The 20,291-nt window shown below is 31.3% G+C and overlaps 4 protein-coding genes and 1 non-coding gene across 5 annotated transcripts; 2 read left to right on the forward strand and 3 right to left on the reverse strand.

Annotated features, from left to right (window-relative positions):
- The first annotated feature begins 1,945 nt into the window (after positions 1-1,945).
- LOC106719798 lies at positions 1,946-6,772 on the forward strand. The gene is made up of 6 exons (XM_045681080.1): positions 1,946-2,014; positions 2,134-2,307; positions 2,576-2,662; positions 5,231-5,291; positions 5,687-5,901; positions 6,377-6,772. The coding sequence occupies exons 1-6, from the start codon at positions 1,946-1,948 to the stop codon at positions 6,770-6,772; spliced, it is 1,002 nt and encodes a 333-aa protein (XP_045537036.1).
- Positions 6,773-8,037: 1,265 nt separating this feature from the next.
- Positions 8,038-12,942, reverse strand: LOC106719797. The gene is made up of 8 exons (XM_045681022.1): positions 12,862-12,942; positions 12,534-12,701; positions 11,016-11,133; positions 10,803-10,888; positions 9,037-9,204; positions 8,443-8,560; positions 8,268-8,353; positions 8,038-8,113 (listed from the first exon to the last, which is right to left on the reverse strand). Exons 1-8 carry the CDS (start codon positions 12,916-12,918, stop codon positions 8,096-8,098), a joined length of 819 nt encoding a protein of 272 aa, XP_045536978.1. The 5' UTR covers positions 12,919-12,942; the 3' UTR covers positions 8,038-8,095.
- Positions 12,943-13,495: 553 nt separating this feature from the next.
- LOC106720050 lies at positions 13,496-15,352 on the forward strand. The gene is made up of 5 exons (XM_014514617.2): positions 13,496-13,596; positions 13,961-14,137; positions 14,229-14,343; positions 14,468-14,553; positions 15,253-15,352. Exons 1-5 carry the CDS (start codon positions 13,537-13,539, stop codon positions 15,268-15,270), a joined length of 456 nt encoding a protein of 151 aa, XP_014370103.2. The 5' UTR covers positions 13,496-13,536; the 3' UTR covers positions 15,271-15,352.
- An 885-nt stretch (positions 15,353-16,237) lies between these two features.
- LOC106720049 lies at positions 16,238-18,368 on the reverse strand. Its single transcript, XM_014514615.2, has 5 exons — positions 18,235-18,368; positions 17,558-17,731; positions 17,122-17,236; positions 16,796-16,878; positions 16,238-16,365 (listed from the first exon to the last, which is right to left on the reverse strand). The coding sequence occupies exons 1-5, from the start codon at positions 18,295-18,297 to the stop codon at positions 16,348-16,350; spliced, it is 453 nt and encodes a 150-aa protein (XP_014370101.2). The 5' UTR covers positions 18,298-18,368; the 3' UTR covers positions 16,238-16,347.
- Trnai-aau lies at positions 17,390-17,463 on the reverse strand. Its single transcript has one exon. It is a non-coding gene; the product is annotated as a tRNA-Ile (tRNA).
- Positions 18,369-20,291: the final 1,923 nt, after the last annotated feature.

A 20,291-nucleotide genomic window follows, 5' to 3' on the forward strand; every position in this document is an offset into this window, starting at 1 on the left:
ACTTCTTGTTAAGTACTAGATCTTTGTTTAAGAGAATTTTATTGGCGGGCCCTTGATATATCGCGATGTCTCTCGTAAATCTGGTTGCGGTGAAATAAATAATTTAAACTAATAAAAGTGGACTGCGCTCGACACGCCAAATTGCTGGCCCATTTAGATTTATTCTTTATAAAAAAACCAAGTTCCGCACACGCGAATTTTGCGCTTAATAGACGAGAGGAATGCTATATAACCGTAGCGAGAGCACTCTATAAATTATATTGCAACTCGTTGGTACCTTCGCTCCTAAAGTAATTGCTTTCCATCCTTTATTAGGAATAATTGAATGAAAAAACTTCTCTACACTCTTTTATTGCAAATTGATTAAATGGATTGTAAAACTATAAATAACTTATGAGATTTAATTAGTAATAAAGTCAACAATGACGTTTATTCGTAAAATTAACAAAAAGACAATTAAAAAACCTAAGATTACAATTTTTTTAACATTCTAAGTATATTTTTTTAATAAAAAAAAACGAGATACTTAATTGAATGTTACTCTAACCAGTTTCATAAGCACCTATGGTTTTTACTCACAGTAGTATGATGAGAAGTACGTAAGAAAAGCATCTTCCCATAATAAGCAGTCATTATGGTGACGAAAAACCTTTAAACAAACGTGTTTGTCTCGTTCCCTAGCCACGATACTGGTCGCTTTGAGTCATTTAAAAGTATACATACTTGTACACACGAGTAGCAGTGCATCGAACCCTTGCATCGAAGCGTAAAGACGTATTCCGTAACACTAGAACGCATGTTAACGTGCAGTAGGAACGCATTTATACATCATTTGAATACAATGTTTACAATTTTCATAGTATTATTTTTTCATTAAGAAGCTATAACATTGATAAATACCTTTAGATATATTTTATGTGATACAATAAATAAAGAAACGTTGCTATATGTGTCTAACAATAGCAACTGTTTCTTGCTCTAGACCATCAGGTAGATGTTTAGACATGTAATCTTTTTTTATGTTATAATGTCACAAACCAGCAAGCGCCCACCTGATACACCGAAATAGCGACGAGACTGGTGCCCGTAGACATCCGCAATTGCAGATGCGTTGCCTACCTTTAATCGACGGTGGAGGGAACGCACAGGAAGAGAATACTTCCCCTTACTATGGTCCGGACCTCGGTCAAATCCACGCCCGTCTTCTGTGTGATCGTGGTATTTCACCGGGCTAGCATGCCTATTCGTATAGCTGATGTTGTTGTTGCTGGCATCTACCACTGTTAAATGAGACCTGAGATAATTTAAAAGTTTTTGTTTTTAAGTTATTTTTCCATTAATTGAAACTAATGTTTATATTTGATTGTCCACTTACTGATAATAATATAAAAATAATTGATTATTAATCTTAAGATTATTCTACAAATCAGACTAAAAATTTAAACCGCAAAAGAGCATTCATTCATTCATTTCTTAGCAACAATGTAAAACTATCATTTGTTCCTTTTGGGCCATCATAGCAGTTATATCACACTTTTACCACTTACTTGATGTTAATTTGCAAGCAAATTGATACGTTATCGTAATTGTTTTAGAACCGTTATGGCAACACAGACATAATTAATTCACGCCAACGTTGAAGAAAACGCATTATGCATTGCAGAAACGCGCGGCTTTCTATGCATTCAGTGTGCATATACACATAGTTTTTATGAAAAAAAATCTTGATTCTAGATTATGAATCAAGATTTTTTTTCAGCTTTCATTGTTTGATCATATCCTGATAAAATTAAATAAAAGAAGTAAGACGCGTGATAGGTACAGGATCTAATATTTTTAGTATTATAGAATTTGCAGTTGTTAATATAAAATAGCATTATACGAAAAGGAAACCAAAGTAGGTGCAATTTAGTAAAGCGCATCCACCGTGCAACAATCAGGCAATATGGCGGCCAACATGGCAGTCATTAAAATAACGAACAATGAAACAGCTTCGCAACAAGCTCAACAGGCTGTGACTGAATCTTGGACTATTGTTTTACCTATCAAATTGTCATCCAAACCGCCCCTCTATTCAATGCACTTTTTATATAGCCCTGTAACGGTACAAGTAGCTTTAATGTGTCGCGAGAGACAGTTCTCATTCTTTCTATGACGTTCATAATCTGTGACATGTGGCCAGTACGATGCATTAGGTTCTTTTTTGTTTTCTTAATTATCTTGCTCGATACACAACGAGTATGCAGTGCTATTACAAATACAAATTTCAACGAAAACATCAGAAAATATTCAGTTAAAGAAGATACTGTAAGTGTTTCGTGTGTGCAGGAATACGTTACATTTAAAAACGTAGGCTTAAGATGTCTTGAGTCTAGAAAGTCTTCTATTATAGAAGAATGAATAAACACTAAACTAGTTAACATTTTAGACAGAGGCTATTAGGAAAATAATTACATAATTTAAAACATGTTTTAAGCAAAGGGATTTAAGAACCTATAGAAACTAAAAACCAAATTAAAGAAAGAGTATAATGTGTTTTTTTTTCAAATAATTTAAGTCACATTTATTCTTTCAGAACACAACGAATGTTACAACATTAATGAAACAAGGAAAGGAACAGTACAGTCATTTTCTGCCAATACCAAATCCAGCAACCTTTAAGGTAAATATTACTTAATGATTTTCTATGAAATGTTAAAACGAATAAGCTTCCTAAGAAAAATTGTCGAAACCCTTCATTTAAATGCAAACTGCATTAAATTCAACACTATAACCTGTACTAAATCTATTAAATTTGACCGTGCTTTGTTTTCAACCTCGGGAAATATAATTTACAAGTAATATTTTCAAAAGTAGAAACATTTCGTAAGCGCGCCAATAAACTTCATAGGTACTTATGAAATAAAGGCGGACGCAATTTGTATGCCGAAATGTATGTTTCTTGCAAGATTTAATCCTGTTATGACTATTTTGTATGCCGCTCTGTATCCGCCACTGACTGCTACGTTACAGAGCTTAGAACAAACAAACCAAAACAAAGTTTAAGTTAAATATAACTTAAGATTTTTTCAAGCGCACTTATAGTATTCATAATGCACCATGTCTTGTTAAGTTTCTTACAAAATATGTTCAGAGTTTAAAAATATAAGGTTCGCTTAATCCCATATTTATAATTGGTTTTTGTGTCGTAACTTTCTTCCTTCTTGTGTTAATTTCAGCAAAGAGTCCTTTACAATCTTTTAATATTATTGATTATTACATCTTAATATTAATATTTAGGAATTGTAATAATAAATAGCATAAATATTAGCAAATTAAACATCTAAATAGCTGAAGGAAGTTTGTCATATAACTCGTTATAAGGCGTAGGCTTTATATGGACAATTTAAAAGCGATAGCAAATTCTACACGTTACGGTTCAAAGTATTTGAAATGTAGAAACACAAGCTGGTGGTGGGAATATCACTCGAATGCCCCACATTCTTGATAAAACTCGTTGTAGCGGAAATGTGAGTCAACCGACAACCGATATATTAAACTGCGTATTTTTTTTCATCGCCTATAAAATTGCGAAATGTAATGTTCGACACCATAATTACCAGTGCTCATTTATTTTATCTATTTATGTTCCATTACAAAATACATCATGTGGCATCAAAACAACTTGAGTCCTTAATTTTTTTGTTTATTCACAATAATAAAAAAATCTTTGACCAATATAATATAATGATCATACAAGCTAAGCATATAGAACCTCAAACTTTACCTGAATTTTGACCACAAAATTCCTATTAAAAAAAGATGAACTCATAATTAATTCAAAATAAATAAGCCGTAGAGTAATAAAACTAAATAGTTGACCCAAATAAAGACATTTAGGAATATCATCTATAACATCTTTGTCCTTGTAACTACAATCAAAAGTAATAAAACAATGGCTTAATAATAACACATTTGTTTAAAACTAGAGCCCAACTGCATAACTCGGAACAATCTCCCATAACCGGTAGCCTCAACCTGCCCACTGTTAGTCAGAAATCAGATTGTTTCCCAGTAATAATGAATAATGCCTTCAACGAGAACAGATACTTTGCGTGTGAGTCATACGCTTTCTATTTATTGCAACTATGGACTATTTTTCAAAGAGTCTATCCGTAATATCGGTTCAATTCTGTACGAGATGTCTATTTTTACAATGTCAACCATCAAAACTATAAATTCGTTAAAAGAAAATCACAACACCATATACAGATATAGGCGTATGTTTAGGCGGGTGTTGTGATCTCTGGTGTTGACCCAGAGGTCTCCACTGTTTAGATACTAGCTTAAACACATGTTATTCCTCTCATTTTCTTGTAAAAAAGACAGTTTCACGATTACACATTCTGAGAAATACGAATCTTTTGACAATTCACTCCTTAAAATTGGTCAAGACCTTTCAATTACAGTTACAATGGATCAAACATACAGATATACAAAACATACTTGTGTAGGTAATTCCGATTACGAACTGAAGAGTTAGTTCAACTTTTAAATACTACTAGTTCAAGTTCCCGCCAAGAAGTATCAAAATAAAAAATAGCATACTCCATATATTCAAGACGCACGATATTTCTAAACAGAAACATCGTGAGAAGAAGTTTCCGAACGATCGTGTTGAGGCAGCGAGGCGTGCTCGATAGACGACGCTCTAATTGGTCGTAATTATATCGAAAGAAAAATCTCCATCCAAATTGAATACTAATTTCTATCATTAATTACTCCTCTACCCTCTTTCAGATTAAACTCGAGTGTTAGAATTTATTTGAAAACTTCAAATTTTCTTTTAATCACTTACTTAACAACGTAAATCTTAATTAAATCTTGTTGCTGAGAGTCTAAATAATGAGTTACCGTTAACAATTATTAAATATCAAGTGTTTTATAAAAAAAAATGTAAATTCAATTGAACAAGCAACTTGGCATTTTGTGTGAAACAAAACCTTAAGCGTCTAATTTAACTCCATATTATATCCTTGTGTCATCGCTAAATCTGCATTGTTTTGATTTTTAATTTAAAGCTAACAATTTACATCTTTTATAATTAGTTCGAGGGTATTAATCAGTACTTCTAAACAAAACTAATGTACCTATTTTTTTGGTTTTTTATAAATTAATTTTCATTTTCCATTTTCAATTAAATACGCCAGAAATTTTCCATATTTTTTATTTAATATGTGATATATTTCAGACAATCGCCGACAATGAGCTGTCAAGTTCAAGCCATAGTCGAGGTCTTTTGCATCACGCCGGTGAGTTCAGATGAAATGTGAGATGGTAAATTATAATAAAACAAAGAGAACATAAGATAAAATAAAGCGATACTTATATATACGTATTACACTTTATCATGTACATTTTCCCCACTTTATAACTACAAACAATAAAAATTGGCGCTAAAATATTTTTTGGGGTCATATTTCTGACTCATGTGCTTTGGATGCGTAATCAACTTAAAAAATATTTACCGTTAATAGTATTGTTTGCAGTAATGGTGATAATGAACATTAACTTGCGCATGCAGATTCATACACTAAGCAGCTCCCTTAGCTATCACTTAACGAGTCTGAGTGCGATAGTAATTCAAACATATATAATTATTTTTATGACTTCATTGTATTTATTATAACCATTTCTCTTTTTAAAGACTACGGTGTTCATGATTACGAAGACAGTCCACATCAGATCTATGAGTACCACATTCAAGACACCACCGGTCACCATGGATTTCATCACCCAGGCCCCATCCATGGGCACGGTGATCACGGAAACTATCATCCCGATTACTACGATCATCACCCACATGGTCATCACCCACATGGTCATCACCACATTGGACATCATTATAAACATCACGATCATGTAAGCATAATTCTAAATTAATTTAAGGACAGGAGACTTACCCAGACCCATTTCTATAAGAGATGTGGGTAAACAAGGCGCGGGAGGACCGAGGTGATCATCGGCCTTCAAAAATACATAAGTAAAATAGATGTATAATTTTAAGTTCTGTTTACTTTTCTCCTGTCAGAAAATTTCATCGTAAAAAAAGTTTTATATTAGCAATTGATGTAAGAAATGCTTGTTAGCTATTTTCTTTAATAACTGCATTACCGCACCTTGCCAAACAACCGCCGTTACATGTTCGTAATTCTCACGCGCAGCAAAATAGGTACCCACAACACATATTATTTTCCGTGGTTTATACTTGGAACTTTTTAATCGCTGAATTACATTTAACGAACTATTGTTGCTGTTAATGTTTACATTACAAATGGCCATTTTTAATTGATTATATTCAGGCAATGCAAAGGAATCCGTTTTATGTATTTTCTAGGATTTGGCAGCGAAAACATTGTTATGGCCAATAGCGGGAATTGCACTTCTTGGGGCAGCAGCGGCACTGGTCACCAACCCTGTTCTACTTCAACTGGGTGTTGTATCTGGTCGCAAGAAACGCGACACTGAAGAAATAACCGGCCCAGATGTAGACGTCAATGAATGGGCTAAAAAACCACAAAACACTAAAAATCTAGAAGACCAAAACAATAAGCAACTGCACTTGAGTAAATTACCAATGTTTACTAGAATTCAGACAAAAAATAGCAAAGAAAAATTCGAAAATATCACTCCTACGAAAATGACATCAACGACCGCGGTCAATTTAAGTTATAAAAGACAAGTAAAGGAACCTAGGTACATTCCAATACCACTTAAAATACCTAAAATCTAATACATAAAGAAGACATTTTTTTATATATTTAATGCTGAGAAGTGTGTTAAATACAGATATTTTTATAACAATCTCAATGTACAATGTTGTTTATTTTAAACTACCGGTCTTCTATGTTTTATCTAAGTTATAACTAAACAATTGCATATAATGGTAGATATTTACAATTGAAACTTACCACAGATTTATTTAACGCTTTGTAAAAGTCTCCTTTGCCACTAAATTCACTTAAAATCATGACCAAAATTTCACTTAAAACTTCTTCACATTGACATCTGCACTTTCCGATCACAACACGCAATAAATCAAATTGAACGACACAACACGTGCTTATTTCGTTTTAAACAAACAATTGAATGCTTGATATTGACAAAACAAACCGTAAACCACGAATTGTTACCACGATACGTCACCAAAGAGGACATTCGACGATCGAACGGCTGTTTACAAAAGGAGTGAAGTTGGAACGAAGAAACATCGCCGTACGGCCGGCCGAGGCGGCTTTGAATTGAATGAAGTTGGTTAATGGTTACCTATTGACCTTTCCATGTGTGCGTAAACTCTTGCGCCGGAGCAGGGGTGTTTAAAAACTTGCTCCGATGCTGTCTTAGTGTGCGTAACCGTGTCAGTGATCTTTTTGTTATTATGCATATGTGCACCGAATTCTATAGCTGTGATAAACTACTTGTATTCGTCTTGCTCCCATTTTGTTTACTTTCAAAAAGGTACTGACTAAAGGGGGTTGGTTACATGTTAAAAGTATTTTTTTCATTTTTTTCCATATAAAAATTATTTTTAGAAAAGTTTTATCATATTGTTATTTTATAGGCCTGTCAAATATGTAGTAGCATTGTTTTCAGTTATCACATAGTTGTAATGAAAATTTTGTATGCTTAGTCTACTCATAATTAATTTTATATAAAGAAATAAGTTTTGATTCAAACCATTTTGCAATACAGTGACATCTTTTGCCGTCATCTTACAACTATAAACTGTCAGTTCCATATATTTTTCTGAATGCATCTAGTACACATATAAGTAATAGATGTCGCGATATCTATTTCTTTATGAAATTGCCTTTATTTTTCTAATAGCAAAAATCCACCATTGAATATTGTCTGTATTTTAGGTATAGGGCCCAGTGTTGTATGTAGTTTGTCATATTTATTGAAAGGCATTTTCCTCTTTAAGAAATATCACCTCACGTCGACTTGCTATTACTATTACAAAGAAAATTATTAAATTTGAAAAAAAAAAGATTTGAAAAAGTTTTTTAATTGTGCAACATAATAAGGAGCATCACTTCTTTGCTTAGTCATTCGGCTACATTTTGAATCCCAACTGAAATAAAATAAACATAGATTTTATGAACTCTTATACAAGAGATGTCACAAATAAGATATGAAAAGGATTCATCATAATAACGAAACTTTTCTGTAAAAGTTTAGAGCAGGGATCGGCGAAAATAACTTGGAGAGAATAATTGTACAATTACCTTTTGTCCATTTTCTGTAAAACATTTAAAGAAAAATGCCGCTCTATCACAACCCTTGTCACCATCGGTTACTTCCATATCGTTAACTGGAAAAATAAACAAAATAAATTAATAAAATTACACTTGTATAAATAAATAAAAAACAGGTTTGAAGATTTAAAAAGCAATTTCTTACCCATACTGCACATCTCAGCCAATTTTCGACCATTTATTAATCTTTGTTCGTCGCCGTTTTTACTTAATTCTGCAAACTTATAACCTTCGTCAAGAACGTACATTCCTTTGTCATTGAACTAAAATTCATTCAAAGAAAATTTAAAAAAACCCCTTTGTTTGTTTATAAAATGTTACTGGCTGGTATGAAACTTAAACTGTTATTATTTCTAGTATAATCTTTTTCTTCTTTTACAAAGTGTAACATAAACAACAAAAATAAATATTCCACAATTTTTTGTGCTTTTTAATTTACTTTATTTATTTTGGTACGCTACAATTATTATAAGCCAAGAATTACAATAACAAGACTAAAAAAAACATTTATAAAAATAATATTTATAAAAGAGGGTACTTTTCTAAAAACTTTGACATTTTCGTCAAGTAAGTACTCGGTTCGTCCGTAAACATGTGCGATAAGAAGTACATGACGGTAAAAATACCGTAAAATTGTTTTTATTTCAACAGGAAATATTTATTTAATCCCTTATATGTGTCTGTTTAGTGCTTCTTTAACTTTGTTTGAATTTGGCGTAAAAAGGTATGTTGTACTTACAGTTTTAATTTTCTTGTACGCACAAGCGAGCAGACATTTGGTCTGTTGTTTTTTGGGTACTTTAAGTGCTTGTAGCTGAAGCAATTCCTTCATGTCTACGGGAAACTCTTTTGTGCATTGCAATACTGTTTTTGTGAATGCAGCTTTTACCTCAGCGTCATTTAAACTCTAAAAAATAATCATACTTTTTCGAAATACAAGATTGTTCATTGTGGAAAGATTTGACCACTAAATTTTAAATACGGTAAATAATGTTCGCATAGATACTTATATTATTTAAGAAAAATCCATGAAAACATTTTGCTTTGTTTAGGTATTAAATAATAAAATTAGACTCGCTTGGTAATCTTACTAATATTACAAATGCGAATGATTGAATGGATGGATGGATGGATGTTTGTTTGAAGGTATCTCCGGAACGGCTCATCAGAACTTGATAAAATTTGGTATAGATGTAGATCATTATCTGGAAGAACACATATACTGCTAATAAAGTTTTTTTTAATTCTACGCGGACGGAGTCGCGGGCGACAGCTAATATTACATATTTTCATCACGTCACAAGTAAATGTCATTATGAAAATAAAATTTATTACTGTACTTACATTAACAAAATTACAAAAGCACAACATGACTATACAAAATAAATTTGAATTAATCATTTTTAATTAAGTTTATTCGATTTAATTAAAATTTAATTTCTTTACTCGTGTTTTCTTATAATATCCAGATATCGAATATTTAATTTTATTTAATAAAGTCACAACTAACACGGTCTGTCAAACATTGTAAAATAACTTGGTCGTAGTAAATATCGGTGATATTATTTATTTCTACACGTTCCTGTGTGCGATAAATTTGTATAACATAATTGCATTTTCCGATATTAATATATTAAACAAATTGGTTGCAATTGCACACAATAACATCCATGTATTTTATAAGTTACGCACTGTTTCATACGCTAATAGGCTAATAAAAACAAATTATCGTTTTATTTTTTAATCTTACTTAGTCTTACAAATCGAAATGTTTGTTATTACGTAATATCTCTGAAAAACCTAAACGGATCTCAGTAAAATTTGGCATAGATATAGAACATAATCCGGAAGAATATAAATAAATATATATTAATTATAACACATAGGCAAATATTTTTAAATCCTCGCAGACAGAATCGCGTGCAAATCTAGTTAACTATATAGTAGAATAACAATTTTTCTTGAGCCGTAGAGAATTTTGATTACAATCGTGAAAAAATATAATTATAACTACATTTTATATTTTTTGTGCACATGTTCACCTGATGTCAGTTAAATTCTAGTACAGTATGGGTAACATTAAAATAAAACAGTATTAGTTGTGTTTAATTTATTTATTTCCAATATAGTACAATATAGTTTACTTTAACAATAATTTTGCTTATTAAACTACGTCGGCTGTCGTCGTTTCTTGTGTCAAATATTTATGTCGAACTGAAAAAAAAGTTTTTTTCTTAATAATCTCGTTTTTTTAACACTTTCACTAGCTGTCGCTCGCGACTTCATCTGGACGATGAATTTTCAGGAAATCCGAAATAGTTACTTGATTATTTGTATTGATTTTTATTTGTTAAAGGAAAACATGTCCATACAAACTACATACAAAGTATCGCCGGAATATTTTAAAACTTTAGATAATATTAATTAAAATATAATAATTGTTTGTAGCAAACAGTGTTAGACAATTTTTACGATATACTGTTGAAAAAAAATCTCGATACAAACCTCATCGGCTTTATCAATACTACAGCGGAACATCAATGCAGCTCTATCACAGCCTTTAGTTCCATCGCTAACTTCTGCTTCATTCACTAGAATTAAAGAATTGTATTTTTCTATACATTAAAATTGAACAATTATTCGAAATGATAATTTGTACAAGTATTTCGAAAGTTGAATCCAACATATCTGGATCTTTAAAATATTTATGATTATTACCAATACTGCAAGCGTTAATAAAATCGAGCGCTTTCTTCATAGTGTCCGGATCGTCGGCTAAATATTTGTGTATAACATCTTGAGCACCATCCAGAGACATTTTACCTTCGTCATCCATCTGAGAAAATTAATATTACCCTTTTATAATCATCTCTCAGACTTTATTTTTACCAACCTCTATACCTAAATACCCGATTAACAGTAAATAGTTCTCAAATCTAAACGTTTTAATAAAATTGGAGTGTCTGTACGTAATATCGAAAAAAAAAATATTTCGTACACATGATGTATTTGCGTAGCTAATAACTAAAGATAAATTTTTAAAATTTGGTCTAGGTATGTTTGTCAGGCCGCGTTTAATCTGCGTTATCTTCAGAAAGGCTAGACCGATTTTGACGGGACTTTCGCGGGAAGGTAACTGATGCAGGCGTTCATAATTACAAGTATAGGCTACTTTTTTTAAAATTCCGAGATGGTGAAGTTGCGGGCGACCGCCATTTATAAAACTAAACAATTAATTATTATATTATTTGAGTCTGTTATTAGAATTTTAAGGATTTAAATTTTAGATGTTTTTAGTTAAAGTTAAACCTTTTTAATGGTAACAATTATCTTTGTACAAAATATAATTTAGTAGAAAACTTATGTTACAATGTGTTAAAAATGTGCAAATACATATTCTGTAGGTATATTTCCAAAATATGTTTCCGGTATTCAAGACAAATTATTTTGTGCTCGTTGTCGGAACCACAGACCGTGTAATTGTTAGACTCATCAAAACTGACCTTGCGCTTGGTATGTCTATTATGTTGTAACCATATTCTAATCTATTTCAGAAATCTCTGTTTTACATTACAATTATGAGCTATAAAAATTATTACATATATGTTTTATATTTGTCCATATTATAAATTATTTTAACGTGAAAGATAGTGTTGAAAATTAAATTATGTTTTCATACTAATAAATTACTGGTAATAAAGCAAATGTAGAGTAATAAAAATGAAAGCGATTATTCAGAGTTTCGGAAGTCAATTGAGTTACAAAATTTTTGATAATAGATAATAATTACACGTTATTATAAATTGTGATTAGAGGTCTTCACAATTATATTATATGAATTATCAAATAAAATATCGAGTACTAAATTCCTTAGTGTTATAAAAATAATGTTTTCTTTAAGTGAAGTCAAAAAAATGTTTTTTCTTGTCGCATATTTTAACACAAGTACGATGACGTCACGCTGTATTTCAGGTAAGTTATAAATCAAACTTTTACTTGTTTATTTAATTGCAACTTATTGCATGCTTGCTATGGTTTGATATTGCATTTTTAAATCAAAGCTGTCATAGCTTACTTCCAATCTATACATTGGTCGTTACAAGTAATCTATCTATATGTTTTGCATACGTCACCTATTGTAGTTATTAGGTAGTTTTTAATCTGACTATACATATTGGAAAGTGTACGAATTGTTGGGAATTTCATAATGTATCTGTCGGTTATATATTTTATTACCATTCCAGCCTTCTTGTAAGTGCAAGCGAAAAGGCATTTCACCGGCTCTTTTTCTGGCAATTGCTTGTTCTGTAACTGAGCAATGTCTTCAGGAGTTAATGGAAACTCTTTCGCACATTCCATAACTAAATCTGCGTAACTCTTTTGCAATTCCCCTAATGAATTGCCCTGAAAAAACAAAAGAAAGCTTACATAGTACATACTTATGTAGAAAAAGTACAACCGTAGTTTTTTACTGATTCCAAAATTGTTCAAAGAACTTTAAAATAATCGAACAAATGATTTTTCATGAATAATTATTTAGTGTTGTTTTAAATTCAAAACGTACCAAAACAATTGTCACAATCATAAACGAGTATAAAACTTGAAATAGAAACTGCGCCATGGTTACACTGTTTTGATCACCACTGCACCAAGTGACAATGTGTGAAATAATTATCACAATATATACTAGTACTCGTCGTGATGTGTCAACGCCTATCATTTATAAATATTATCTTTTGTACAAATCGGAAATACAATGAATAAATAAATAATTTACTCTTTGTGATAATGACAGTTCAATATGGAAGCGTTTTTTACTTTAACGTATTAAATTAGAATTTTATTCTCAAGTGGTCAATTTATGTTTAGTGTAATATAAAATAAACCTTTTCACATTATTAAGAGAATACAGAATTTTCACAAATACATCCAAATTTATACTTGCAACACGTAGAGAAAGATCGTTGATAAAAAATGTTATTAAATAATACAATTTTTAAGGTTCGTGCGTTTTTTCTAGATAGGTATGTATGTCCAAAAAACAACCTGTTAATTTCATCCAATTAAATCCAATGTCAGTTTCCAAATCTACTATTTAATCAAAAATGATGACTGATTGAATTTTTCGTCATTCCATTATTGTCAAATGTATAAAACTGCGTACTTTTGAATTTTCGACATCTTTCTATCACAGAAGGTAAACTTGTCGTGTTATCAGTGATAAATTATATTTCTTAAAATGTATAAAGGTCTCTACATATATTTCTGCTTAATTGCTTTAATGCCTCTTAAATCTCATGTAAGCTATATCAAAATAATTATGTATGAACATCCTGTATATGTTTGAAATATCCTGTGTTATTTATTTTTACATCTCTGTTTTCTATTTTTTAAATAGAAATTACTATGTCAATTCTTTCCGCGATGTCGTGAATTCATTCCAGTTCAATTTTTTTTCTCTTCTTTATCTGTACGATTTGTTTCGCATATTCAAGCCATATCCGGTTTCTTAATTTCAGTTAATCCTTTGTTGTTTAAAAATAAAAGACATATATGTGTATATTATATGTAGAAGAACGCTGATATAGCGTCTCGTACAACTTTCCAATCAATAATAAATACTAACAATGTGCTAACATTCAAGTTAATATTTTATACTTCAGGCAATGACTGCGGAACAAAGAGCCGCAATTCATGAGCATTTCGAAGAATTGGGATTAGAATGCATGAAGGATTATCCCATTAATGAAGAAGATGTTAATAATTTAAGAGCTAATAAAATCGGAACCGGTGAAAATGTACCATGTTTCTTGTCGTGTTTATTGAATAAAGTCGGAATTGTAAGTAGATTTGCATGAGTGTATCGAAAAAGAGATGCATTTAAAGTCATTCGGAGTCAAATTTAAAAATAAATCTTAATTAAACTTTCAGATGGACGACAAAGGTATGTTGCAGAAGGAAACGGCTCTTGAAAACGCCCAAAAAGTTTTTGGTGATACTGAAGAGTTGAAACTTATTCAGGGTTACCTGCATACTTGCTCGCATAGTAAGCAACTTTGCATTTTCAAAAACATTATAAAAGTTTACAACCCTTAACATTGTTTTAAAATTAGATAAAAATCTGTCAAGTGTGGTAATATACTCAATAAAGTTTTTTGTTTAATTTTTAGTCAACGGGGAAACTGTTAGCGATGGAGAAAAAGGTTGCGACCGAGCATTACTGGCTTTCAATTGTATGTTAGAAAAGGCATATCAGGTAAATATCCTACGAACATTCATAGTTGTTAAAGTTACAAACTACAGCCCTTCGTACACAAGGCGTTTAGTGACTAAGTAACTTACAAAATACAATGTTATAGACATTCGTACACAGACACACGTCGCCGATACTTTATTCTTTAGTCGCCAAAACCAGTCTCACCTTGTTTGTGAATATCACCGTAACAAAAGTCCCTGTGATTTTCAAGATGGTGGAGCAATTCGATACAGTTGACATCCAGTCACTTTGCCTGTACTGACCGAATAGACGACTCGCGTCGACGATTCAATGTTATATCCATAGAATCAAAAAAATATTTCTATTGGGCCAATTGATGTCTCAGTCGGCTTTATAGGAAATGAATCCCAAATTTCTCATTGAGTCGACTGAGTCCGAAGGTCAAAAGAAATCAAATTGGTCTGATTGATTCTATAGATTTAATCGGCCCAATGGGAATCAATTCTTTTCTTTTACTACACCTAATTGCTTTCACCCGCGACTCCCTCAGCGCAGATTTAACAAGAAAAAACTTCATTAGTAGCCTATACGTTCTTCCAGACTATGTTCTACATCTGTGCAAAATTTCATCAAGATCCATTTAGCCGTTCCGGAGATTCCTTCTAACAAACATCCATCCATCTAAACTTTCGATTAATAAAATTAGTAAGATGTTAATAATTGTTCTTTTGTTTTCAGTTTGGTTTTGACTTTTAAAAATGCGATGTCCCGACGATTACGACTACCAAAATGACGATGGACGATGGACTCTTATCTTAGATAGTTATATTGTATCTTACAGCACTCTAATAAAAACTGTTGAAATAAAATGTTTATTATTTTATGGTTCGCGACCCTATTTACCATTAATCACACCTGAGCTTCTTAAGTTATAATATTTCATATTCATATAATTTTAAGGTACTTCGCCTGCATGTGATATCGCAATGACACACCTGCGGTGAAACGTCATGACAACTGATTTATTGTAGTAAGGTAAGTAAACACACCCTTAGCTGCGAGTTTTCATTGCAGAAACACCTGAACATAAACATATTCCCATCTCTTTCATTATCCTGATAAAAATAAAGACAACTTTACGCTTTTGTGCAATACTTTTGTACTACAGTACACTAGTTTTGTACTTTAAAACAGTGCAACTAGCGGCACGTGTATGGAAAATACATAAAAATGTTTGTTTAAATAGCTACGAGTATCTTAATTATTTTCCTTTAAATAGAAGGATAAGAAGTTCTGTTTCAAAATCTGTTCTGTAAAGCGTTGTAGCAATTATTCGTTGTAAATTAAAATATTTCAATCTTACTATCTTACTAATATTATAAATTATATATTACTCGTATAAATTATAAATGCGAATGTTTGGATGGATGGATGTTTTGAAGGTATCTCCGGAACGGCTGAACGGATCTTGATGAAATTTGGCACAGATGTAGAACAAAGTCCGGAAGGTAAGAACATAGACTATTTGCTAAGTTTTTTTTTTAATTCCGCACGGACGTAGTCAAGGGCAAAAGCTAGTCAAACTGTAAAATTTAAATCTTAAATTTATACCCTTGTACTTTTGTACCCAGTATAAAAATTAATGTATCAAAAATATTCAAAAGTTTTTCCAAACAAAACCAGAATCTTATGTTGTATAAAAGGAAATACATAAAAAAAATCATTTATATTTTTATAATGCTTTTATTACTCAATAATTACAACAAAATAAATAATACTAAATCCGTTGTAGTCGTTGGCCAATGTTACTTCATCAGGCATCCTTTAACGTCCTTACATGGAGAAATCAAACTAAAATAGAAAAAAATTATTAAATCAATGAAATGTGTCGTTCGAAAACAGTTAAAGTTTTAGTCAAATACGTATTTGTCAAATTAATAGTTCTTATATGATGAATATCTAATATATAAAATTCTCGTGTCACAGTTTTCGTCACCGTACTCCTCCGAAACGGCTTGACCGATTCTCATGAAATTTTGTGAGCATATTCAGTAGGTCTGAGAATCGGCCAACATCTTTTTTTCATTTTTTTTTTAACTGCGCGCGGGCGGAATCGCGGTCGACAGCTAGTCTCAATAACAAAAAAAAACGATCACTTAGTGAGAGTTCAGTCTCTTAGTCTGTTAAGTCAATTCTTTTAATTCTAAAACGTTGTGATATCTTCTTTCAACTACGACGTATTATCAATTTTTTATAGCCGTGATAAATATCAAATGATTACCTGATCTTTGTAGGGTTCCATGCATTTGTGCAAAAGAACAGCTCGGTCACAGCCTTTATCATCGCTTACTGCTTCATCATTCACTAAAAAAAAAATAAGCAAGTCTATAAAAATCAGTTATATAACTTAATTAAATTATCCTTCTTGTAGTCGATATAAAACCTTTTAGGTTTATATAAATGTAAAAAATATATTTTAACCACTACTATTATTTTTGTTCTAACATTTGAAAGATACCTCAAAGGTTTGCAAGCTTATTAACTTCTTCCACTATTTTTTTAGGTTTAAAAGTTTTAAAATTTACTTAAAAGCTGCAAACAAGTTACCTGAAGCACATTTTTCAATTACATCTAAAATCTTTTTCAGTTCGTCTTCATTTTTAACAAACTTCTTGACCGTCTCCGAAGACTTTTCAACGTCGAATTCTCCTTTATCGTTGATCTGAAACACAAATTGTACCAATACAGTAGTTGCTTTGATTATTTTTATAGGAAAAAATTGAATAAAAGAAATATTTAGAATAATAACAATCTAAAATTCATTTCTAAAATAGATTGTGAAAATATTGCTATAATGCAAAATAGTAAAAAAGATTGGCCCATGAGGGGATCGAACCCGCGACCTTCGCGTTATTAGCACGACGCTCTAACCAACTGAGCTAATGGGCCTGTCTGCAGACGTTCTTAAAAAAAACTGAAATTGTTGAAATAATGAAATAGAAAATATAGATTAATAATAATAAATAATCAATTTTAAACTCACCATTCCCATTTTCTTTCCGATGCAAGCAAACAAGCAGGGGTCTAGAGATTCTAGTTTACCGGACTCCTTTGCCTTTTTGAAGTCTGCCTCATCCACACCAAACTCTTTACCACACTCCGCTATCAGCGGTCGCAGGCCAGTTTTGATAGCGGCTATCTCTTCTTGTGAAAGAGCCTGAAAAATATTACATTTTATTTAAGAATATCTTCAACGCTGTGTTCAATTATCATGATAAAATTTTAACCTACAGGAATAGTAAATTTTTATATATTTGTAAATTTTAATCATGATACTTTTTACAGCTTTAACTTAAAAAAGAATTTTTACGATAATCTCGATAGTCTAATGTTAATAAAAACAATCAAACATCATTAAGCAATACTAACGTTGTAGTATTTAATTTAGTAAAGAGTATTTGATTAATTAAATTTTAATGAAACTAATATTATTTTAATATTTATGCTGTACAAGTTCATACCACGCACTATACAATACAATACATTAAATTTTATTTTAAAAAGTTGTTGCTCGGGACTTCCCCAGAGTGGTATTAAAAAAATAACAAAAGTTAATTAGTCCTGCATATATCGACTACATTCTAGTAAAATTTCCAAAGTCTGTCCAATCGTTTAGAAGATTAACTAACATAAATAAAACAAAATGAATCCAAAACTCACCCGGACATGTCTCAAGCTTACAGCAAGTCCAAGGAAAAGAAACACACAATACAACTTCGACATTTTCCTTTGATAAAATTGCAAGTCAAGTTACTTGTTCCTAGGTCTGTACCACTCTGTCCTGTATTAGGAAAACACACATTTTATATACAAAGCCCGCTGAGCATTTTTTGTATGCAAAGGTTAATTGTCCATCCGACACATACAATGCTGTAATACTACAAAAAAACTGAGATTTGACACTGAATTTTTTTTATAATGAAACAAACAGAAGATCTTAAGTTTTTAATATCATATCGAGCTTTGATTTGCTTTGGGAATTTGAGTTTTTAATAATTAAAATTTCTATATAGTATTTACTTACAAATAAAACCGTACATACAAAATATCATCCAATTCGTTTCTCAAAATCCCAGGTCAAATAAACAAGAATTGTTGATTTTATTATTGAATTCAAAATTGAAAGCTTAGAGATCAAGAAACTAGAATTGGGTATACGATCTGGTTAAATTTAGAAAAATTACTTCTTCTCACCGAACTTACTAGACTAGATACTTACTCGTATAAATTATTTCTTTTGTTCCCATTGTTATTTTAGCCGACTTCATAAAGGAGGTTATTAATTTACTATTATTTTGATGCATAGTGAATTTGATGATCACACGTAATCACAAAGTCTATTGTCGAGATTTAAACCATATTTCAGTGAAATTGTAACTGAAAAACGATTTAAAATCTTACTATCTTACTAATTGGGAAAGTTTAGATGGATGTTTGTTTGTTAGAAGGTATCTCAGAAGCAACTATACGGATCTTGACGAAATTTTTTATTTGAATATTAAAATTTGACGAAGTTCCTTATCGCGTGTTGTGAAAGGGGGCAAGACGGAAAAAATTCTTACGAAAAGTTGTCACGACACTTTTTGCTATATCACCATGGCAACGACGTGACAATATATAACGAAAATTCATAGAAATAAAATGTACTTCTTGTGAAGACTTAAGTTTTTTATGCATAGAATAAACATTGGTTCCTTCACTAAATAATTGAAAGGAACTTCGTTTCATCCGGGTGTCCCTTGACACCTTTCAAGTTTTTTTTTTTAATTTCACACGCACGCAGCCGCGTGCGACAGGTAGTAAAACATAAAAAGTACCATAGCTAAGTAAAGTACATATCATAACTTTGTTAAGTAATAAAGTTGTAATAAACCTTCCATCATGAAATTCAGATTTAATAATAACAATTACTATGTATAGAGTGTAAACATATGTACGTCAAAACCTTGATATAATTGTTGACCGACAGACGAATGAGTTATTTTGTGTAATTACCAACTCTGATTACATCTTTCTGGACGGAAACGTGACTCGGCGTATGTTACTGGCAAGATGAGTCTATAGTAATAAAAAAGGAATACAAAAAACGGACTAGGTGGAATAGATGACTTATTTCGCTCGATAAAATGGTTCGTTTTTTTTTCAGGATTCGATGTACTTATATATGTAGAAGTTATCCGATCTTGTAATATTCACGATAAAATTTAATAAACTATTGAAAAACCATTGAGAAAGTCAAAGCAAAATGTTTTATGGTTAGTTTTTCAGGCCAAAATCTCTTTATAAAACATATCGTCCTCTTTATCATTATTTTTAAGAAGACAAAGATATATTTTTTAAACGAGGATTTTAGTCTCAGAAACTCACCATTATTAGTTCTAAAAATATATGCACAATATAACTGTTATAAAAAGCTAGTGATTAAGCAATTCTAACAGACACATTTAAGTATGATTTTCCGCACAATTTTTTCTAATTGACGTTAACAGATCTAGCGGTGCAACAGTCAAGGTTAGCACCTAAAAAGCCGACAATTTTCAACCATTAGGTAATTCACGAAATAATGGAAAATTTACACTGGTTTTCCCAGTCATTATCACATGTAAATAAAGTCTATATAATGTATGAAATTATTGTACAATATTCAATTCTCCACTCCACCATCGGACGTTCAGGTAAATTGCTGGTCCTTTGGCGTTTGATAGACCTTTTGTTCA

This window comes from Papilio machaon, chromosome 14 (genome assembly GCF_912999745.1).
Source record: "Papilio machaon chromosome 14, ilPapMach1.1, whole genome shotgun sequence".
NCBI classification, from domain to species: domain Eukaryota; kingdom Metazoa; phylum Arthropoda; class Insecta; order Lepidoptera; family Papilionidae; genus Papilio; species Papilio machaon.